Source organism: Amblyraja radiata, chromosome 2, assembly GCF_010909765.2.
Source record: "Amblyraja radiata isolate CabotCenter1 chromosome 2, sAmbRad1.1.pri, whole genome shotgun sequence".
Taxonomy (NCBI): Eukaryota; Metazoa; Chordata; class Chondrichthyes; order Rajiformes; family Rajidae; genus Amblyraja; species Amblyraja radiata.
Window position 1 is genome coordinate 34,750,013 of NC_045957.1, and position 24,239 is coordinate 34,774,251.

The following is a 24,239-nucleotide window of genomic DNA, read 5'->3' on the forward strand; positions in this document are numbered from 1 at the left end:
ATACTCCAGCCAGTTGGTCTGAACAGATTTTGAGAAGACGACCAGGAATATCATCAGGTCCAGATGCTTTCCGAGGGATCACCCCCCTGAAGGGTCTTCTGACATAGGCCTCTGTGACTGTAATACCATGTATGGCGTATGAGGGTTTGGGAAGGCACAGTGTTCTCCCTATCGAAGCGTGCGTAGAATGCAATGCGCTCTTCAGGGAGTGATGCCGCTGGCGCTTGAGCTGCCCCCTGATTTCGCCTTGGAGGAAGTGATGGCATTCAAGTCCTGCCACAGTTACCGCACATCCGCTACATCCTCCAGCTAAGAGCGAAAGTCCCTTTTGACCTTTTAGATGGCCTTGTCAAGGTCATATCTGGACTTCTTATACACTTCTGCATCGCCAGACCTGAATGCCCGGGATTTGGTCCTCTGAAGAATGTGGATCTCCTGGTTCAGCCAAGGCTTCTGGTTAGGAACCAGTCTGATGGTTTTTGTGGAACACAGTCAAGTCAAGTCACTTTTATATCTATAGCACATTTAAAAAATAACTCGTTGACCAAGGTGCTTTACATTGGTGGAGGTACTAACGTTATACAACATTGGTTCATAGATTAAGTACAAACATAAATACATACATATAGCTCTCCCTCAGAGGACGTCAAGAAAGGCTTGAGAGTAAAGATGAGTTTTAAGTCTCGACTTAAAAGAGTCGATGGAGGGGGCAGTTGTGATGGGAAGAGGGATGCAAGCTTTTCAGTTGCTGCCTGTATGCAGGAAGAAGCAGTACTGCTGAGTGGTGAGATTTCCTGAAGTGTGGGCAAGGGATGGAGCGATAAGGCATCTCTGATGATGTTATAGCAGTGGTCTTTGGGTGTTTAAATCTCTGGTGCTGCATGAGACATGTTGGTGGTAGTTTTGGAGTAAATTTTTCTGGTTGGTTTTGAAAGGAGTGTGGGAGAAAAACAAGGTGGGAAACAAAAAGATTAAGGAGTTTCAAGTTGTGAAGACAGAGAAAGGAATATGACTGGAAGGGCAGAGGGGGGAAGTTGGTGCAAGTCCAGTTGGGGCACAGGGAGGGGGAGTTGAGAAAGGTTACCTAACATTGGAGAATGAAATGTTCATGCCATTGGTTTGTAAGCTACTCAAGCGGAATATGCTGGCATCAGGTCTCATTCCTTCATGTTCTTGTCGACCTTCATTGCTTTTCACCAGTTTGTGTTGGCTCATCTTTTTTACCTTTGTGCTTTTAACGCCATTTAGCAGTGTTATACACGTTGCATTTTGAAGAATATTCATTGTTTGTCAGTGTACCACCAGGTACAATGGTGGTGCATTGGTTAAATTATAGCATTAGTGATCCATAGGCCTGGATGAACGTTGAGACTTGAGTTCAGATCTCACCATAATAGTTGTGGAATTTAAGATCATAAAAAAAGTAGCTATTTAATGCTTTGTTCAATAGGTTCAAGGTTTGTCTTTTGCCTCACCACAGTTTTCCTGCTTAACCCCATATCACAATACCCTTAAAACAAAAAAATATTGATCTCTGAATCAATATGGAAAAGTCCTATCCTCCTGAATGGTGATCATGAAACTACAGATTTATCATTAATATCCATCTGGTTTTCTAACATTCTCCAGGGCAGAAAATCTGTTGTCCTTACCCAGTGTGGTCTTTATCAGACTCCAGGCACCCAGCCATATGTTGTGCCTAACTGCCCTTCAAAATGACAGAGCAAATCATTAATTAGTAAAACTGCTGCCGTGGCTCTAAATGCTGGTTCATGGCGATGAGCAAAATAAAGTGAACATCTCAATGATGCCATCTTCCCAAATAATCAATTCATAAAAGAGAGTTCAGAAATGAAGCATTGTTCTTGGGCCTGGTTCAACGAGACATGATCCATAGCTGTATGATTTTAGTTTAATTTACCCTCGGTTTAAATGTATTTTGCTGCATTCATGACAGAGATTTTCACAAAATTAGCACTCTAGCAGCGGAGGCCTTAATAGGATTTAAAGACTAATTCTTTATAATGTTTATAATGGAACATATTTGGTTCATGCCAGATAATTAATTAAATGAGATTTTGTACGAGATTTCCAATCTGCTTAAAATTAAGCTTTATATGAATGTGCAGTGTAGTGTTATGTACCTTATGATGAAGGCCCGGAGGAGCAACATGAATTTATCCACTGCGTTATGATAAGTGACTGGAAAAATAGCCCCTTTAACACCCTAGGTATTAACTTGGATTTAAGCCCAGTGTTTTCCTTTCCAACATGTTGACTTAAAGTCTGGCTTTACGATTGTCATAAAGCCTGCAAGTTTTGGTCATGATTTCTCCTCCTCGTTTACCTTGTCATATTGGATCAGTGGCTTTTTGACATCCTGGTTAATTGCATGAAAGCAGTGAATAAATAATAACTGGTCTATTACATGTTTAAAGATTATTTTACCATATTGAATTATTGGAGCACTATAATTGGCATTTGTTAATTGTTAAAACTAGCCAAAAAATAGCTGGCTTTGCATTGCATGAACATTGCCTATTGTTAGCTCATTGCTAAAATCATTTCCTGAACCTGCAGCCAATGAAGAAGTTTAGCTGTAATCATAGAAAATGCTCTCAGAAGTTTTAATTCTCTTCACTATATCCCTTTCCATTCACTTGTCTGTCCACACCCTCCACAGATGCTGCCTAACCTGCTGAGTTCCTGAAGCACTTTGTGTTTAACTCAAGATTTCAGTATTTGCAAGTTTTTGTGTCTCCAATCCATAAAACATGATTGGCCTGTGATCTAACTCCATATGCTGCTTCTTCCTTATATTCCATAATATATTATGTTAATTAAAAAAACGACTATTCTGATAAAGGCCATTGACCGAAACATTAACACTCTTTTTCTCTCTGCTTGATACTCTTGATCTGCTGAATAATTCCAACTATTTCTGTTTTTATTTCAAATTCTGGTACCTGAGTTTGCTTTTCACTAGCAGATATTAGGCCTTGGAACTGTAATAATTTTTTTTGTCAGAGGAAAGCAGCAATGCCTCAATTATCTGCTTTACTCTCAGGAAGCACACCATGCAGAATTGAACTCAATTTCTTAAAAGTAGTCGCAATTCACAAATTTTATCACCTTCTAGCAGTGGAGAATTCTACCCATGAACTACCAATGCTACTGTTATTTTTTACTAATTATGGTCTGGTGTAAAACCAAAATTTTTTGATTTTATTGAACTAGGTACAGTTTATCAGATACCGTCGATCCATTATGACATAATTGTTTACCTCCAGTGTCTATTCTTGGTGAATACAAGGCAAACAATCTCAACTTTTCAGTCTAAACTTTTATCTGAAATCATTTGTCCTCCAGCTTTTTTTAAACTATTTTTCAACCTCTCTATTACCAATAATACCTACTGTATTTGAAACAATGGCAAAACCCAAGGCCACTTGACAATTATTTATTTCAACCAGTGCTGATAAGTTTCAGTCATTTAAGAGCTTGATAAAATAACATTGAGGAGCCATATAATTACATTTTAATGCTCAACAATGGTGCAGATGAATTTCAGCAGAGGTACATAGCATATTTTGGAGTTGAGAAAGATATTTTTTTGCCATAATCATTCTCTGTTTCTTTTCATCCAGAGGCATAGCATTAGATAACTTACCTTTTTGTATCATATTTTCATTTGGTATAAAATGGGTTCCCAATTCACTCATGGTCATCTCAACTGATCACAAAAAACGAATCATCCCATCTGTAGCGCGGTATGGTGAGGGGCTTGATGAAGGTCATCTCTGATTAGTATTTGAAGCAGAGTTGTAACTACAATAAGAAAGATTTATAATCTAGCATTCCAAGTTGCACAGCAGTAATAACAATAGCGTGTTTGTACAGGATGTTTAACATGTCAAAACTCCTCAAGGCTCTTTACAAGAACAGCATCAAATAGTATTTGGCACTAAGCCATGCAAGGAAATACTGGGGCATATATCTGAAAGCTTATTTAAAGAGAATTTTTAAGAGGTCTAATAAAGAGGGAATAGGGAGTAGAGGAAGGGAATTCTGGATCTAAGATCCAGCCTTTTGCGACTGAAAGCAGATTTAGCACTGGTGGATTTAAATGCAGAAATAGTGATGTAGCCAGCGCTTGGGAGATTTTTAAATGGCTGAGAATTTTAAAACCGAGTTCCTTTTCTGAGGCTTAATGTGGATTAGTAAGCACATGGTGATGGTTGGAATGAATTGTGGAAATTATACAGTGCGAGGCATTCAATCAGCCCGTTCTTCAATTAGAATTACTTCCTATAATTCTAGTTCCTTCCCTTGTTTAATTATATCAATGGTTAATTAAGGAAAAGAAGAGAAGCAAAATATAAATTAAATAGTAACAGGATTATAGGTGTGATCTGTGATCCCATTTATTGTTGTAAGACTTCCATTGGCATTCAACCAAAATAAAAATCACTAATGAAATCTGTCTTTTTTGATAATGGTTATACAATAAAAATAATTACAGGCTATTTGCTTTTGTTATCCCAGTCTTCATCATATTGCAGTTAATTCTCAGCTACAGTTTCAACACCTTGTTATATTTTTCTACTAAAAAAGTGGGCTTATCAAAAACAGTCTTATGTCAAGATATTGGCATCCAAATCTGAAGCAAATTGCCTCATATTATTAACAATAATAACACACTCTGTTTAATTTATCTTAGAGATACAGCGTGGAAACAAGCCATTCAAGCCATTCACCGAATACACAATGATGTATTTTATCAACATCAGCGATCACCCATAGTCTAGTTCTATTCTACACACTAGGGACAATTTACAGAAGCCAGTTAACTTATAAGAGTGCAAGTCTTTGGAATGTGGGAGGAAACTGGAGCACCTGGAGAAATCCCACGCGGTCACAGGGAGAACGTACAAACTCTGTAAAGACAGCACCTTTTGTCAGGATTGAACCTGGGTCTCTGGTGCGGTTAGCCAGCAGCTCATCTGCTGTGCCACAGTGCCACCCTGTTCAAACAAAATGAGGAAAGAATAGTAAATAGAATGATTTCAGTGAGATTATCAAAAATCATGACTGGTTTCCTTTGAATCTCCTGCATACACGAGTAATCCTTAATTGGAAAGTTATATGATATGATACGATATGATAGAACTTTATTTATCCCAGGAGGGAAATTAATTTAATTTGCCAACAGTCATAAAAACACAAAATACATGAAACATGAAGCCTTTGAGGATGTGCAAAGATTGAGCGGGGGGGGGGGGGGGGAGGGGGGGGGGGGGGGGGGGGGGGTAATTAGTCTCAGTCTCAGTCTACCCCATGACAGAGGGGGAGGAGTTGTAAAGTTTGATAGCCACAGGGAAGAGGATCTCCTTGTGTTCTGTCCACCTTTCATTATGTAACAGATGCAATCTCACCTTTCATTATGTAACAGAAATAAGTTGCATTATTATTTCCTTCTGTTACCTTGTGAAATTGAAGAGGAATCCTTGAAAAGCAGCCAGCCATATCTACTGATCTAGTGTTTAAGAAGGAACTGCAGATGCTGGAACAATCGAAGGTAGACAAAAATGTTGGAGAAACTCAGCGGGTGAGGCAGCATCTATGGAGCGAAGGAATGGGTGACTTTTCGGTTCGAGACCCTTCTTCAGACTGATGAGGGGATGGGGGGGGGCGGGAAGAAGAGAGGAAGAGGCGGAGACAATGGGCTGTGGGAGAGCTGGGAAGGGGGAGAAAGCAAGGACTACCTGAAATTGGAGAAGTCAATGTTCATACCGCTGGGGTTTCTCACTGGCTGTTTGCTGCTATTGTGAATATTCATGATAAAAATAGCTCAGTAATCATGTACATTTGACAGGCATTTGGGCAGAACAGTAACATTTACATTAAGAATATACTTTTAGAGGAGATATGGCTTCATCAAATGCTATACAATAACCATGACATAAAGCATCTGCTGGAAGATCTGCTTTTAACAGCTGGTTTGCTGAAAGAAATGCTTCCGAGCAGGCATAACATTAATGATGATACAATAAGCTGAGGCATAATAAGAATATTTGTATTTGATTCTTTACCAGGACCATTTGACTTCACTTAACATTCCAGTAAAGTTGAATGAAGATTTAAAAAAACCCTCCAGATGATGGAAATCTGAAATCAAAACAAAGTCTGCTGGAAAAGATCAGCAGATCAGGCAGCATCCATGAAATGAGAAACAGTTAACGTTTCAGGTTGAAGTTCCGACGAGAGGAATTTTGTCCTGAAACGTTAACTGTTTCTCTTTTCACGGATGCTGCCTGACCTGCCTAGTTTTCCCAAATGTTCTGTTTTATTCCGGTAAACACAATATTCTCCTTTCCCAAATTTTGCACAGCACATTTCAAGCAAATATCTCTTGGATAGAAATGGGAATCCAGATTGATATTTCTGTCACTTATTTGATGGCCATAATGCCACCTCCCAAAACTAGACCAACTAAAACTAACTCACAACAGACAATGGACTAATCCTAGGATTGTTCCACTTTCTGTGGTCTGGTAGTTCAATTCACAATTCAAACTTAATGAATCTGTCGATGGATGTTTCAGAATTGGTGTGGAAAACTGGCTTTTACTGAGCTTCATTTTTAGCTATATGACATTGCATTGTGCTAAGGACTGATTGTGGTATTATAATCAAAAACTGCCACCCTACCATAGTTCCATTATTAAATGTTATAAAAACTAAATACTTTAGCCATGAAACTGGATTAGAAAATAAATATTGTTCTTTTTGTACACACAAATTATGGATAAAAAGTATTTTTTTCCATTTTGAAGTACTTGCAGCCATTTCCAGTGAAAGGCCTGGCCATGGGAGAATTAGTCATGGCACTTCCTAGTGTGATTCATCTTGTTCTGTATTTTATGTACCTGACAACATGAACAGAAATTGAATCGAAAAGTTGCAACTTTTGATCTTCATTATTTAGTAAGAGTAAAACAAGGGATTCCGTGTACAGAAAATTGAAGAAATTGTGACACAGATGATAGTGGCCAATTTCAATTTACATATGTTGTTTAATAAATGCTGTTTTTTATAGCGGACAGGCACAGCTGATGTTGATCGCAGCACCAATGCATTAGTAATTGCAATTTGAGGCCACAATAATTATTGGGCCCAATCACACCCCAGGGCACAAACGAGGCTTGATTAGGCAATCGGTAGATTACTTAACACCGTGTTATTTCATAATTTCCTTTCCCCAATTTTTCATCCTCCCTATATTCTACCCTGATCTTTCCCCTTCTCCCTGTTTATTGCTCTCTCCATCCCCTCTTTTCCCCCATGCCCATGACCGCCTGTGTGATAGCCTTTCATAATGTTTAATGCTTCCCGGCAGGCAGCATGTAAACAAGACGGCAGCTGTGGACCGATGCAGCAGCTGCCGTCTGTGAATGTGTACTTCGGCTTCCAACCTTTATTAAACAGGAGAAAACCACATCAGTGATTTCTTCAAACAAGGATGTCACAGTTTAGCAATTTAGTGTCATTGTCACATATTTTGACTACAGGGCAAAATACGATATTCACTCAGTGCATCAATAAAGGATGACGTGCAGTTCCTAGAGCACTTTTTAAAATAATGTCATATGTTTGCTAGGCCAAAGACCCAAACCAAATAGATTATATATTTTAAAAGGCATTGGCACTGAAATTCACAGGTTCTGCACTCCCTCAAACCAGCAGAGGAAGGCTCTGTTGTCAAAAGCAAAGCCATTACCATGGCTCTGTATTACAAGCCATTTTATTAGTATTTTTGGCTGGCCTGATCTATGCAGATGAACCAAATACTGGCTTGAAGGCTCAGCTAAGGGAAAGTCTCCAAAAAGAAGTCTTGAATTTTTCAAGGAAAATAATCTCTTCACATCAAAGTAAGCAATCCTATCCAAGACCACCAGTTTTTGAAGATTACAGGTGTGGTATTAGATTTTCCAGGTGGAAATGTGGGGCAATGAGATAAGAAGAACAGAATTCTAGCACAGAAGCTATGGATCTTCTGTATCTGTGGCCTCAGTTGATTTGAGCAGACTTGGGGAGAGACCTGCATACCTCCTCCGAATGGAATGTTGGATTCACGGTGTAAAGGATAATACCCCAATTAATCTGGTTTAAATTCTAAATTGCATCCTTCCTCATTATTGGAATTTTGGGGCCAATTCAATCACACACAATTGACCTATTGCTGCGGTCATTTCTCTGTTGAACAGTTCTTTGGGGAGAAATTTGTCACTGCTCATCAAAACTTAGCATGTGCATCAGCCACTGGTTGTACCCACTTCTGAATATTTGGTTCTATTGAATAGTGTGGAGCTTATTAAATCTAGCAATCATGATTCTTGGATGCCTTTAGCACATGTGACAAGCTTCACATGTAAACACAGAGAAATCAAGCCCACACTTTGGCACAGTATTGCAGCAGTAGAGTTGCTGCCTTATGCCCCTGTCCCACTTAGGAAACCTGAACAGAAACCTCTGGAGGCTTTGCGCCCCACCCAAGGTTTCCGTGCGGTTCCCGGAGCTTGCAGGTGGTTGCCGGAGGTTGCAGGTAGTGGAAGCAGGTAGGGAGACTGACAGAAACCTCCGGGAACCTCTGGGAACTGCACGGAAACCTTGGGCGGGGCACAAAGTCTCCAGAGGTTTCCGTTCAGGTTTCCTAAGTGGGACAGGGGCATAAGAGAGCCAGAGAACCGGGTTTGATCCTGACCACGGTTGCTGTCTGTACAGAGTTTGTATATTCTCCTTGTGACCACTTGGGTTTTCTCTGGGTGCTCCGGCTTTCTCCCACATCCCAAAGACATGCAGGTTTGTAGGTTAATTAGCTTCAGCAAATTATCTCTAGTGTGTAGGATAGAACATGGGTGATCATTGGTCGTAGGGCCTGTTTCTACGCAGTATCTCTAAACTAAAACCCAACTAAACTTCAAAATCAATTGTAAATTATTCCCACCTTGAAATAGGTTGAGGATATCCGTAATCAATACAAAGAAGGAAATTGTGAGGTTCATTATATGTTCTATTTTTGATGGTGGTGAATGTTTAAGTAAATAAGCAGTATGTACATAAATCATAGCACAAAAGACAATACCAAAGTAAAACATTTGTCTGGCTTGGAAACATGATTGGAGGTCTTAAAGAAAAGTGGCATGGGATGGTGGAGGAACAGCAGTTAAATTACCTGACCGGTAATCCAGGAGCCTCTATTCCAGATGAGGTGAGAATGATATCAAAATGGACTGTAATCAAGCAGCCCAGGTAAAACCGGTTAGTTGGCATCAAAGGAAAAACAATCCAGTGGTTGGAGTCAGACCTTGTGCAAGGTAAAATGGCAATGGTTGTTGCAGGTGTATTAACCCACCCCCAACATTGTTGCAAGTGTTCCTCATGACAGTTCCCCAAGTTCAAGCAGCTTTAGCTACTTCATTAGTAGCCTACCTTCATAAGACAAGAAGTAGGAACATTTGCACAATGTCCAATTCTATTCAGAACTTCTCAGCAAATGACACAGTCCATATCAGCATGGAGATCAAGGCCATGTTCAGGCATGGGCTATGAAATGCCATCTGTGTCAAAGGTGTTTGGTGATAACTTTCTCCAGAAAGAGCCTTGACATTCAATTCCATTACCATTATCGCTTCCCCCAACATCAATATTTGGGTGTCAACAATGACCAGAAGCTCAACTGGACTACTTTGGAAGGTCAGAAACTGGGCATCCTGAGATGGTTAACTCTTCCCCTGACATCCTAAAGCTGCTCGATCATCATCCAAGAAATGCAGTCCATTTGATTGGCATCCCATCTACCTCCTTAATCATTCACTATCTCCACTACTGGCTTCAGTGTGCACCACCTACAGAATGCACTTCAGTTATTCACCTGGGCTACTTCAATAATATCTCCTGCCATGGCCACTTCCTTCAAGAAAGACAAAGGTGGTTGAGTCACCATTACCCGTCCAATATCTTAAGTTACACACCATCCAAATTTGGAAATAAGCCACAATTCCTTTTCTTGCCTTTGGAACACCTTATTCCACAGTATCATGGCTGTAACCTCACCAGAAAAACTGGACTGATTCAAGAAGTAGCTTCCCATCACCTTCTCATGAGCATTGGGAATGGTCCCCGAATGCTGTCTTAGTGTTAATGTCCACACCAAGAAAAGTAAATAAAGAACAAATATAAACCTAGAAATGTTTTATTATTATTAATGTTTTTTTCAAGAGATGAGGGCTTCAGGCTGAGCCAGTTTATAATTGCACATTCTTAGTTACCCTTGAGATGATGGTGGTGCGTAATCTTCTTGAATCGTTGCAGTCCTTGAGGTGTATGTACACCCACAATGCTGTTTAGGAGCGGCTTCCAAGATTTTGATTGATAGTGAGTGAGCGGTGATATATTTTCAAGTTAGGATGGCGTGTGGCTTAGAGGGTGGGTTTACCATGCTTTTCTTGTCTTTCTGGCTGGAGAGGTCATGAGTTTGGAAGGTGCTGTCTTGTGTCTTGGCGAGTTGCTGCAGTGCATCCTATAGATGTTACAAACTGCTGAGTGGTTGTGGATGGAGTGCCTATCAAGCTGGCTGCTACGGTGTCAAGCTTCTATTGAAGCTGCAATCATCCAGGCAAGTTGAGTGTATTCCATCACACTCCTGACTTGAACCTTGTAGATAGTGTACAGGTTCTGGTGAGTTAAGTGTTACGTTACTTGTCACAGGATTCCTAGCCTCTGACCTTCTCTTTTAGCCACATTGTGGATATGGCTACTCCAGTTCAGTTTCTGGTCAAAGGTAACCCCCCAGGATAATGATAGCGGGAGATTCAGTGATGGTAATATTTTTGAATGTCATGGTGTGATAGGTGGATTTTCTCTTGGTGGATATCAACACTGCCTGGTACTTAGGTGGCACAAATGTTACTTGCCACGTATCAACCCAGGCTTAGATGTTGTCATGGGCGGAAATCCCGGGTGGGATGGGTGGGGACACGCCCCTTCCATGTTTTGAAAGGTGAGGGACAACATCCAGATTTTGAAATTTGGTAAATTAAAATCTATTAAAATCTCCGCTTTCTGCGGGACAGTGGGGGTGTCACTGTTAAGTGCTTGTTAAATGTCTCTATTAACATCGTATTAACACGATGTGTCACCAATTGTGTTTTGACCTTCAAGTATTACTGAAGGTATTCACGCTGAATTTCTTAAAGCTGCCTGATGCGGGCACAATTACCATTTGAACTAATTAGCTGCATTGGTGGATGGGAAAGATATAAACGGGTATCGGATTTAAACGGGTTAGGTCATTAAGGACTCCGGTCGAACAGGTTTCCTGGCTGGCTTGCAGGTAAGTCCCTCATTCACTGACGTTATACAGTATTTTTTCCCATCTCTCTCTCTCTCTCGCTCTCCCCCCTCCAAGGTTGGTTCTTCTGTTTACCTTTACTTGCTTCAGTTTTATTTGTTTAAGTGATATTTATCACGTAGCTTTTGAAAGATTCAAGCGGGCATCAGACGCTTTCTAAGGGCTGAATCGGCCCATTTGCGGGACCTTTCATTGCCCGGCGCGGCTTAAAATCGGCTGCAGGATCTTCAATCGCCTCGCGGGTCAGGCAGTCAAACTGCTGCATCGAAGCTCTCAATGTTGAAGCTCCCGCCGGGTGATGGAAGATCCCGCGGCCGATTTTAAGCCGCACTGGCCGATGAAAGGCCCCGCGAACGGGCCGATTCAAGCCCCACGATTCTGGGTAGATGACCCTGCTGGAGTTCGGAGTCGGTCACCAACTAGGTCAGCTCCCGATGTTACCGTCCACAGGGCACACGGCCGTAGCCTCGCATGTGGTTGTGGGTGTGCTCGTGCGGGCGGCCACCAAGAAATTGTGTCCCCCCCCCATGTTTTGATAGGGATTTCCGCCCCTGGATGTTATCTAGGACTTGCTGAATTTGGATGTGGACTGAATTGTAAACTCAAGAGTGGCAAATGGTGCCGAACATTGTGCAATCATTTCAGGCACTGTAGTTGTTCAATTATGAAATGCACTCAAATTTGAAATACATTTTGTTTGAATCATTAAGGACTCAAAGGCTATGCGGGTAGGATGAGAAAGTGATGTTGAAGTAAGAACCAAGAACCAAGTAAACAGGCTGAAGATACTTTATGGCCTATTCCTGGTCTTGGTTCACGTTCATAGTTGATGGAGATTTTGTATAGAATACAATGAATACTGCATTTTTACTGAGGAAAACATAAGATACTGTTGATTTAAAATGTGTTTGTTTTAACCATTATCATTACAACTGTAATTACTTTTTCACTCTGCAGCTATATATCCCACACTCTGAAATGCTGCTTATGCAAGTATCCACATCTGGACAAACTTATTCTGACAAGAAATGTGGAGATTAACTGCAAGAATATAGTTTGCACTATATCTTTGATTCAATGTTGTAAGTTGCTATTAATCAATTTTTACAATGTTTTAAACATTAGAAAATATGTTATTAGTTTATAGGGTATCTATTATCTACAATAGTAATTCTATTATTGTCACAACACAGAATGCAGTTTTTAAAGTTATACAATTTTACATGAAATAGATCTTTCCAGTAATTAAGCCGCAAAGCAATGGGAATTTAAGAAATAGATAGAGTGCAGGAAGGAACTGCAGATGCTGGTTTAAACCGAAGATAGACACAAGAAGCTGGAGTAACTCAGCGGGACAGGCAGCATCTCTTGAGGAATGGGTGACGCTTTGGGTCGAGACTGAAGAAGGGTCTCGACCCGAAATGTCACCCATCACTTCTCTCCAGAGATGCTGCCTGTTCTGCTGAGTTACACCAGCTGTTCGTGTCTATCAACAGAAATATAGTGTTGATTGGATCATTGGAATCTTATTGTTATTCAGGTTGAGGAGCTGGAAGATTCAAAGCTAGAATTTCAAGGAGGTTGAAATAAAGTGTGACAAATTTACATAGATATTTATTTTATACAGGTGTGGAATCATTTAAGGCACAGAAAAGTTTTGTAATTTGTTGACTTCTCGTGGTGCTAAAGATTCTAGTTTAGGAGTAACTGGAGGAACAGCTTGCCGCTGCTAGTTGCTGTGGATGCCTCTTGGCAGTAATTTAGCCTGGCAAAGGAAAAAAAGGAATGCACATTGGGCATGGATGTAAGGAAACTGCAACATTTATGCTACTAAGATGAAGCTGGTTGACCTCTTACCTCAGTTCTTGTCCGAGGGCTGCCTAACTTTAAGCCTAACTTTAGGCTTGCCTGGAAGCCTAACTTTACAAAATGCCTTAAATAATGAGATGATCATGGCCATCTGTAAGCAAACTATTTTCGGAATCTGATGTTAACTTTGCTTGTTACCTTCTTATATTACTGTTATGAAACTTAAGCCATTTCACAGCCACTTTCACTTACAGTTTGTATTGCCAATGTGCTAAGTGTTCAAGCTACTTTGCTCATTACTTTAATCAATATGGTAACAACTCAAGCATTAACTAACATAAGTGTAACTCAGCGGGTCAAGCAGCATCTCTGGAGAACATGGATAGGTGACGTTTTGGACTGCTTGTAAGGGGGGGAGGAAGAGAGCTAGAAGATAGGAGAAACAGGAAAAGCAAGGCAGGTAATAGGTGAACACAGGAGAGGAGGGCTTTTGATGGGCAGATGGTTGGACAAAGACCAGAGATGAAAAAAAAGATGTGAAACAATAGGATTGAAGAGTCACGAATTGTGAAGCCAGAGGAAGGTGGGCGAAGGAATGGTTGATGGAATTTAATACAGAGAAGTGTGAGGTGTTGCATTTTGGGATGTCGAACAAGGGCAGGACCTACACAGTAAATAGTAGGCCTCTGGGTAGTGTAGGGCAGAGGGATCTAGGAGTACAGGTGCATGGTTCCTTGAAGGTTGAGTCACAGTTAGATAAGGTGGTCAAAAAGGCTTTCGGCATTTTGGCCTTCATCAATCAGAGTATTGAGTATAGATTTTGGGAGGTCATATTGCAGTTGTGCAAGACGTTGATGAGACCGCAGTTAGAATATTGTGTTCAGTTCTGCGCACCATGTTATAGGAGAGATATTGTCAGGCTTGAAAGGGTTCAGAAAAGGATTACGAAGATGTTGCCAGGACTAGAGGGTGTGAGCTATCTGGAGAGGTTGAGTCGGCTGGGTCTCTATTCCATGGAGCGCAGGAGGATGATGGGATATCTTATAGAGGTGTATAAAATCATGAGAGGAATAGATCGGTTAGATGCACAGTATGCACGCGGTGCCTCAGGAAGGCCCTCAGCATCCATAAGGACTCATCACACCCCTGCCACGGTCTGTTTCAACTACTTCCCTCTGGCAGACGTTACAAGGCCTTCTACGCCCGAACCTCCAGACTCAGGAACAGTTTTATCCCAAGAGCTATAGCGGCTCTGAACCGGCCCTAATGAGTGCCCCTCACCCACCCCCTTTGGACAGTCTCCCTCAGATGGTCACGTCAATCAATTCAGCTTGCTTATTTATGTATTGTATTTATTTACCTTTCTTGTACATCAGTGGAGCTGCACACTAAATCTCGTTGCACTGACGTGCAATGACAATAAAATATATTATTATTATTATTATTATTATCTTGATCAGAGTGGGGGAATCGAGGACCAGAGGACATAGGTTCAAGGTGAAGGGGAAAAGATTGAATAGGAATCCGAGGGATAATTTTTTCACACAAAGGGTGGTGGGTGTATGTAACAAGCTGCCAAAGGAGGTATTTGAGACTGGGACTATCCCATCGTTTAAGAAACAGTTAGACAGGTACATGGATAGGACAGGTTTGAAGGGATATGGACCAAACACAGGCAAGTGGGACTAGGGTAGCTGGGACATTGTTGGCCGGTGTGGGCGAGTTAGGCCAAATGGCCTGTTTCCACACTGCATCACTCTATGGCTCGATGAAGGAATGTAGGTGAAGATGGAGGGGAGAAATAGATGCAAGTCTAGGTGAGGCACAGAGGTTGGAGGGAAGAAAGGGGGGCTGTAGGGGAGAAAGAGGAGGGTTGTTAGAGGTTACCTTGAAGTGGAGATTTCAATGTTCATATCATTGGGTTGTATGCTACCCAAGGCAAATAAGAGGTGCTGTTCCTCCAGTTTGCGTGTAGCAATGAGAGAGGCCCAGTACAGAAAGGACAAAACTGGTAACTGATCTGATGTCATCTTCAGATTGTAACCAACCCAAACATCACATGGAGGTATTTAAAATTGTTGTCCTAATTTGCGCTACAACACAGTTCTATTTTAAGTCTTGCTTACATTATTAACAATATTAGAAATGTTAATTTATTATATGTAATGTTAATTGTCATAAAAGATAACGTGTGCATTTTAGGCATGTTATTTTAAATACTAATGTACTTTTGAATGCATTAATTAAGCACAAACAGATTATATAATTCTTGAAGATAAATGTACATAATACATGCTATTATGAAGGTCAAATTTACCTATTTCTGCTTTTAAAATGTTTGCAGAATCCTCTGTAACCTAGATTGTAGATATTAATGCTCATGACATTGATTACAGATACAAAGGAGGGACAACAAACAAACAATTTGAAAGATAAAGAGAGAATAATTGAAGAAATGGAGGCTGTTAAAACTGGTACAGTTTCATCTTTACCTGGAGAGAAACGTGGTGAAACATCTCAAAATATGTTAATTAAGTTGGAACGCTCTCGAAATCCTGTGGGTGATCCAAATTCCACTCAAATACAACCAGAATTAGGGCTTGAAATTCTTAATAAGGATTTACAATTGGGTGACAAACAGGCAGATCTGAAAGAAGAACTGTTGATCAAAGGCTCAAACTTAAAGGACAAAATAAAGAGTGAGCAATCAGCCAGGGACGCAGATAGAGAGAGCATGAAACAAATCAACTTGGTCAAATTGTCTTCAAAATCTGATCGACCAGCACTGCCTGATAATGGAAATGAAGAAAACACTCTAGGCAGATTGCAAAAACTGAAAGAAGCCTTGAAGTCACTCTATCATTATGCTTCTGATCGAATTGCAAACAGCGGTGATGAACAATACAGAGTCATACTTGAGTCTTAAAATATAGAAATATTATTTGAATATTACGGAGCAGAAAAATGAAATACTAAATTGTGTTACAATAATTAACACAATACAAAACAATTCATTTTTTGTGATTATGAGATAATCCAAAAATAAATTGGGGCCAACATTTCAATAAAGATAAATTGATGACTTTTGTAGTTTATGGTTGCCAGTCCATATAAGACTGCAATGTAATTTAAGGTTTTTCTTTATGACAAAAATATTGATGTTTTTATATTTAAATTATTTGTAGCATTTTTCTTTTAAACCGAATGTATCAACACATTTAGAAGCTTACAATCAAATTCCATTTGAGTAATAAATTCAACAGTGCAATAAAGGAAAATGCTTGAAAATGCTGTTGTCACGGAAAATTTATCCAGATTTCCAGTTGCATCAAGGCAATAGCGTTCATTTAGGAAAACCAAATATGTGCTCAAAATGATGAAAACTAAGAGACAATGGAGAAACTCAAAATCTTCTCTAGTAACAACTACAGTTAAGGATGGTAAGCATAGAAACTGGGAGGAAGTACAAAATTAAGGCACATTTAAAAAAAGAAAAGACCTTTGAAATTCTATTTATATTGTGAATGACTCAGAGGAGACATATTTGTGCATATAGATCAAGTGTGCTTGTAAGCATTTGTGCACACTTAATTTGTTAGTTTGATGAAAACATAACAAAATATGCCTTTATTATTTTACAGAAAGGGTTCAGGCATCTGATATAATAAAAAGTTTAAGAATAGATTTCAAAAAGAAGCCCATATTTTAATACTTAATATATATTTTAAAATTAACGGTATACATCTCCAAAAAAAGAACATTAGTCTGCTCAACTGATTGTCAAATTATTTAGTTATCGGTTTGAAACATAAAGATTGCACTTCAGAATTTTTCATGTTGCTAAATGTCATTCTAAATGGTCAGTAAATATTGTTCATAATATACACCTGCTTGTAAATGTGTCAACTAATTTTTCAAACATTGCACACATCATGGTAAATGATGTTTGTACTTTTAAACAGATGAATAAATGTTAACAGCAGTAAGTACATTGTGTTTCCACTGACTGTTCAACTGCTTCTTTAATATTAGATCTCACCAAAACAAATTTTGTACCATACACGTTAAAAATAAATGAACTTCTACATTGAAGTTGTCAACCCATTTGAATTCTTTGTTTAATTTTTATCATCAAATTATCATAGCTTAGAACTACATGGATAACAAAGTTAAATTATAGCATTTAGGTTTATAGGTTTCAGCATCATAGCAGTAAAAATAATAGCCTCCAGGTTAAAGAGACAACAAAGGCAAGGTTGTAAAGAGGACACAAAGTGCTGGAGTAACTCAGCAGGTCAGGCAGCATCTCTGGAAAACATGGATCGGTGATGGTGATATATAGGGGGACCCTTCCAAGAATTAATTTCTACTTTGTAAAGAAGGCCTCAAGATCATTCTCCATTATTCTTTATGTTATCACTCACGTATAAATCATAGTTTTTTGTCCCCAACATTGGAATGGGAATTGTGGTTATTGGTCCAATTTACATTCCCATTTTTGTTATGGCTTGAAATTTCTGTGGAAAATTCACTGCTCCGATCATTCATGTTAGGACAGTACCTTCACCTTGGTGGCTAAAAGTTACAAACAAAAGTTACACTCTGGATGCTAAAGGTTTCTAATAAAGGTTATTAACTGATTGTCTCCCCATATTATGAAAATTGACACACATGGGATTAGGAGGGAGAGATAGATCAGCAATGATTGATTGGCGGAGTAGACTTGATGGGCCGAATGGCTTAATTTTACTCTTCCTTCTTGTGACCTCCTGGTTTATTTTTAAATAAGTGTTTTGAATAAATTTTATTCAGAATAAAAAATTAAATGAATCAAAAACTGCAAAAACTCTTCATACGTTCATTCTCATGGTCGTAACATTCAGGTCTGTCATTTTATTAATTTGAAATGAAACTATTCAGAATAAAATATGCCAAAAAAACTTGCAAAACGACCTGAAATGTCACCCATGCCTTCTCTTCAGAGAAGCTGCCTGTCCCGCTGAGATCCTCTAGGTTTTTGTGTCTATCTTCGGTTTAAACCAGCATCTGCAGTTCCTTCCTACACATACATTTTCAGGTAGACACAAAATGCTGGAGTAACTCAGCGGGACAGGCAGCATCTCTGGAGAGAAGGAATGGGTGACGTTTCAGGTTGAGACCCTTCTTCAGACTGATGTCAGGGGAATGGGCAGTGCAGAGATAGAGTGTAGTCGGAGACTGTATGATTGGTGAGAGTCTTGGGAGGGGGAGGGGATGAAGAGAGAGGGAAAACAAAGGTTACTTGAAGTTAGAGAATTCAATGGTCATGCCGCTGGGATGTTAGCAACTAAAGCGAAATATGAGGTGCTGTTCCTCCAATGTGCCTGACAAAATGTTTAGGAAAGGACTGCAGATGCTGGTTTAAATTGAAGGTAGACACAACGTGCTGGAGTAACTCAGCAATTTGTGTCTACCTTTGATTTAAACCAGCATCTGCAGTTCTTTCCTACACATACATTTTCAGGTAGGCTCAACATGCTGGAGTAACTCAGCATTTTGTGTCTACCTTTGATTTAAACCAGCATCTGCAGTTCCTTGTGTTCAAGAAGGAACTGCAGATGCTGGAAAATCGAAGGTGCACAAAAATGCTGGAGAAACTCAGCGGGTGCAGCAGCATCTATGAACCCCCCGTCAGTCTGAAGAAGGGTTTCGGTCCGAAAGTTGCCTATTTCCATCGCTCCATAGATGCTGCTGCTGCACCCGCTGAGTTTCTCCAGCATTTTTGTGCATCTGCAGTTGCTTCCTCTACATACATATTCAGTGTCAGGGGGGAGCATGCGCAGAGCGGCTCTTGCCGGCCGGTGGGACGCCTCCCCCCCCGCCCGCGCATGCGCAGCCAGCCCAGGGGGCGGGGGGTCCACCGCTGACCTCTGACCTCTGGCGGCGGCGGCGGCGGCCCGGAGGAGGAGGCGGAGGTTGGGGATGTCGTGTTGAAGAGAGGTGAGAGGGACCGAGCGGTTAGTGGAGAGGGGGAGAGAGGGAGAGAGAGGGAGAGGGGGAGGGAGAGGGAGAGGGAGAGGGAGAGGGGGAGAGGGAGAGAGGGGGTAGGAGAGAAAGGGGGAGAGAGGGAGGGAGAGAAGGAGGGAGAGGGGAAGGAGGGGGGAGAAAGGAGGGAGAGAAAGGGGGAGAGAAAGGGGGAGAGAGAGAGGGAGAGAGAGGGGGAGAGAAAGGAGGGAGAGAAAGGAGGGAGAGAAAGGGGTAGAGAGGGAGAGAAGGAGGGAGAGAAGGAGGGAGAGAAGGAGGGAGAGAAAGGGGTAGAGAGAGAGAGAGGGAGAGAAAGGGGGAGAGAAAGAGGGAGAGAAGGTGGGAGAGAAAGGGGGAGAGAGGGGGGGAGAGAAAGAGGGAGAGAAGGTGGGAGAGAAAGGGGGAGAGAAAGGGGTAGAGAGAGAGGGAGAGAAAGGGGAGAGAAGGAGGGAGAGAAAGGGGTAGAGAGAAAGGGGGAGAGAAAGGGGGAGAGAAGGAGGGAGAGAAAGGGGGGAGAGGGAGAGGGAGAGAAGGAGGGGGAGAGAAGGAGGGGGAGGGAGAGAAAGGGGGAGAGAAAGGGGGAGAGGGGGAGGGGGTGGTGTACGTGGGGTGCTGGTAGTTGTAGGGGATGCGCTGTTGGTAGGTTTAAGGTGATTCCAAGGGTGTCTTCCCGGGACCGGTACTTGGGGGGGAGGGGTATACCTGGGTGATGGTAGTTGATGGAGCCGTGCAGTTTGTAGGTGTGGGGCGGTGCGAAGGTCCCCCTCCAAGGCTTCATCATCCCAGGGTGGAACTACCAGAAAGGTTGAAATATCTTTCCAACTTTGCATTTGTCCTCTGGGGTACTCAACATTGTTTATAAGGATCAAAAAACATTTCAAACAATTTACTCGAGACTCCAGCAGTTTCTTGAGTCTCCAAACCTTTTTATAAAACAGACGTTCATTGCTTTAGTGTGTAAGTTTTGCATAACCTGTTCCCTGGTGTGCCAATATATGTGCTGCTCGTTTTTGGTATTTCCTTTTGATGATTGTGGTTGCAGGGAAAGCCAAGCTCTACCTTACAGTTGAGAATTGCTATTCATCCTTTGGCTCTGGACTCTCCTTGAGTGTCCTGATTTTTAAAACATTGCTGTCTGACAGCTCCTGCAATGATTCTTAAACATTTGCTGTTTGGCAGCTCCTGCAATCTACTGCGGGATATTCTCGCAGGATGTTTGGCTGATTATCCTACTTTGCTTGCCATTCCGGTTTGTAACAAAGAACATATTCTAGTTCGTCTGGTCTTATGGATGTAAATTATGTGCCTGATTACCATTGCTTGTCAATTTCACCATCAGTACAAAGCAGTTTTGTGGTGTTATTGAAAGCACTATTGCAGTTTATTGACATAGATCAAATACACCATGGAGGGTCTTTTAAAAATTTTGCTCTTGATTTTTTTGAGAGTGGTTACAAGATACTTTGATATCTGTATTATCCATGCGACCTTCAGCAACAGACTGGTTCCACCAAGATGCAGTGCAGAATGCCACAGGAGATCCATTTCCCCTGTGGCTATCAAACTGTACAACCACCCCTTCTGTTGTGGGGTAGACTGACCCCCCCCCACCAATCCTTTCTACTCGTCACTTTATTTTCATGTTTCTTGTATCTTGTGTTTTATGACCGTTAGCAGATCAATTACCCTCCTGGGATAAATAAAGTTCTGTCATATCGATACTATGTTGTGGAGTTTGTATAAGATGAAGGAGAAACATAGTTCATTGTGTACATTTCACAACCTGTCTTCCCCCCCCCCCCCCCAAGCCAGCAAAGATAGGGCCATTCAGCACTTCGGGCCAGCACCACCATTCAATATGATCAAGGCTGATCATCCAAAATCAGTACCCCGTTCTGGTTTTTTTCCACCCATATCCCTTGATTCCCTCAGCCCTTAGAGCTAAATCTAACTCTCTTGAAAACATCCGGTGAATTAGCCTCCACTGCCTTTAGTGGCAGTGAATTCCACATTCACAACTTTCTGAGTGAAAATGTTTTTCCTCATCTCAGTCCTAAATGGCCTACCCCTTATTCTTAAACTGTGGCCCCTGGTTCTGGACTCCCCCAACTTCGGGAACATTTTCCTGCATCTACCCTGTCCAATCCTCTCTGAATTGTATATGTTTCTGTAAGATATCCTCTCATCCTTCTAAATTCAAGCAAATACAAGCCCAGTCGACCCATTCTTTCATCATATGTCAGTCCTGCCATCCTGGGAATTAACCTGGTGATCCTACGCTGCACTCCCTAAATAGCAATAATATTATTTCTCTAATTTGGAGACCAAAATTGCACACAATAGAAACATAGAAATTAGGTGCAGGAGTAGGCCATTCGGCCCTTCGAGCCTGCACCGCCATTCAATATGATCATGGCTGATCATCCAACTCAGTATCCCGTACCTGCCTTCTCTCCATAACCTCTGATCCCCTTAGCCACAAGGGCCACATCTAACTCCCTCTTAAATATAGCCAATGAACTGGCCTCGACTACCCTCTGTGGCAGAGAGTTCCAGAGATTCACCACTCTCTGTGTGAAAAAAGTTCTTCTCATCTCGGTTTTACAGGATTTCCCCCTTATCCTTAAGCTGTGACCCCTTGTCCTGGACCTCCCCAACATCGGGAGCAATCTTCCTGCATCTAGCCTGTCCAACCCCTTAAGAATTTTATAAGTTTCTATAAGATCCCCTCTCAATCTCCTAAATTCTAGAGAGTATAAACCAAGTCTATCCAGTCTTTCTTCATAAGACAGTCCTGACATCCCAGGAATCAGTCTGGTGAACCTTCTCTGCACTCCCTCTATGGCAATAATGTCCTTCCTCAGATTTGGAGACCAAAACTGTACGCATTACTCCAGGTGTAGTCTCACCAAGACCCTGTACAACTGCAGTAGAACCTCCCTGCTCCTATACTCAAATCCTTTTGCTATGAAAGCTAACATACCATTCGCTTTCTTCACTGCCTGCTGCACCTGCATGCCTACTTTCAATGACTGGTGAACCATGACACCCAGGTCTCGCTGCATCTCCCCTTTTCCTAGTCGGCCACCATTTAGATAATAGTCTGCTTTCCTGTTTTTGCCACCAAAATGGATAACCTCACATTTATCCACATTATACTGCATCTGCCAAACATTTGCCCACTCACCCAGCCTATCCAAGTCACCTTGCAGTCTCCTAGCATCCTCCTCACAGCTAACACTGCCCCCCAGCTTAGTGTCATCCGCAAACTTGGATATATTGCCTTCAATTCCCTCATCCAGATCATTAATATATATTGTAAATAGCTGGGGTCCCAGCACTGAGCCTTGCGGTACCCCACTAGTCACTGCCTGCCATTGTGAAAAGGACCCGTTTACTCCTACTCTTTGCTTCCTGTTTGCCAGCCTGTTCTCTATCCACATCAATACTGAACCCCAATGCCGTGTGCTTTAAGTTTGTATACTAATCTCTTATGTGGGACCTTGTCGAAAGCCTTCTGGAAGTCCAGATACACCACATCCACTGGTTCTCCCCTATCCACGCTACTAGTTACATCCTCGAAAAATTCTATAAGATTCGTCAGACATGATTTACCTTTTGTAAATCCATGCTGACTTTGTCCAATGATTTCACCACTTTCCAAATGTGCTGCTATCCCATCTTTAATAACTGACTCTAGCAGTTTCCCCACTACCGATGTTAGACTAACTGGTCTGTAATTCCCCGTTTTCTCTCTCCCTCCCTTCTTAAAAAATGGGGTTACATTTGCTACCCGCCAATCCTCAGGAACTACTCCAGAATCTAAAGAGTTTTGAAAGATTATTACTAATGCATCCACTATTTCTGGAGCTACTTCCTTAAGTACTCTGGGATGCAGCCTATCTGGCCCTGGGGATTTATCGGCCTTTAATCCATTCAATTTACCCAACACCACTTCCCGGCTAACCTGGATTTCACTCAATTCCTCCAACTCCTTTGAACCGCGGTCCCCTGCTATTTCCGGCAGATTATTTATGTCTTCCTTAGTGAAGACGGAACCAAAGTAGTTATTCAATTGGTCCGCCATATCCTTGTTCCCCATGATCAACTCACCTGTTTCTGACTGCAAGGGACCTACATTTGTTTTAACTAATCTCTTTCTTTTCACATATCTATAAAAACTTTTGCAGTCAGTTTTTATGTTCCCTGCAAGTTTTCTTTCATAATCTATTTTTCCTTTCCTAATTAAGCCCTTTGTCCTCCTCTGCTGGTCTCTGAATTTCTCCCAGTCCTCCGGTATGCTGCTTTTTCTGGCTAATTTGTACGCATCATCCTTCGCTTTGATACTATCCCTGAATTCCCTTGTTATCCACGGATGCACTACCTTCCCTGATTTATTCTTTTGCCAAACTGGGATGAACAATTTTTGTAGTTCATCCATGCAGTCTTTAAATGTCTTCCATTGCATATCCACCGTCAACCCTTTTAGAATTAATTGCCAGTCAATCTTGGCCAATTCACGTCTCATACCCTCAAAGTTACCTTTCTTTAAGTTCAGAACCATTGTTTCTGAATTAACAATGTCACTCTCCATCCTAATGAAGAACTCGACCATATTATGGTCACTCTTGCCCAAGGGGGCACGTACAACAAGACTGCTAATTAACCGTTCCTCATTACTCAATACCCAGTCTAAAATAGCCTGCTCTCTCGTTGGTTCCTCTACATGTTGATTTAGATAACTATCCCGCATACATTCCAAGAAATCCTCTTCCTTAGCACCCCTGCCAATTTGATTCACCCAATCTATATGTAGATTGAAGTCACCCATTATAACGGTTTTGCCTTTGTCGCACGCATTTCTAATTTCCTGTTTGACACCATCTCCAACTTCACTACTACTGTTAGGTGGCCTGTACACAACACCCACCAGCGTTTTCTGCCCCTTAGTGTTTCAATACTCCATGTGCGGTCTTACCAGGGCCCTGTATAACTGCAGCAGAATCTCCTAGCT

The 24,239-nt window shown here is 41.3% G+C and overlaps 2 protein-coding genes across 9 annotated transcripts in view; both read left to right on the forward strand.

Annotated features, from left to right (window-relative positions):
- LOC116988265 overlaps positions 1-17,325 on the forward strand; it is a 94,968-nt gene extending 77,643 nt beyond the window's left edge. Inside the window, exons 8-9 of the mRNA XM_033044814.1 lie at positions 12,371-12,495; positions 15,619-17,325. Of these exons, the coding sequence (XP_032900705.1) occupies positions 12,371-12,495; positions 15,619-16,148 (655 nt within the window). The 3' untranslated portion in view covers positions 16,149-17,325. The remainder of the gene's footprint in view (positions 1-12,370; positions 12,496-15,618) is intronic.
- A 1,788-nt stretch (positions 17,326-19,113) lies between these two features.
- Positions 19,114-24,239, forward strand: part of wdr37 (WD repeat domain 37) — a 120,392-nt gene continuing 115,266 nt past the window's right edge. For 4 of the 8 annotated variants that reach the window (XM_033044826.1, XM_033044862.1, XM_033044851.1 and 1 more), the window contains exon 1: positions 19,117-19,197. The gene's annotated coding sequence lies outside the window, so the exon portion shown is untranslated. Of the gene's footprint in view, positions 19,210-24,239 lie in introns of all 8 variants that reach the window. The other 4 variants (XM_033044871.1, XM_033044888.1, XM_033044835.1 and 1 more) reach the window with 4 other exon arrangements.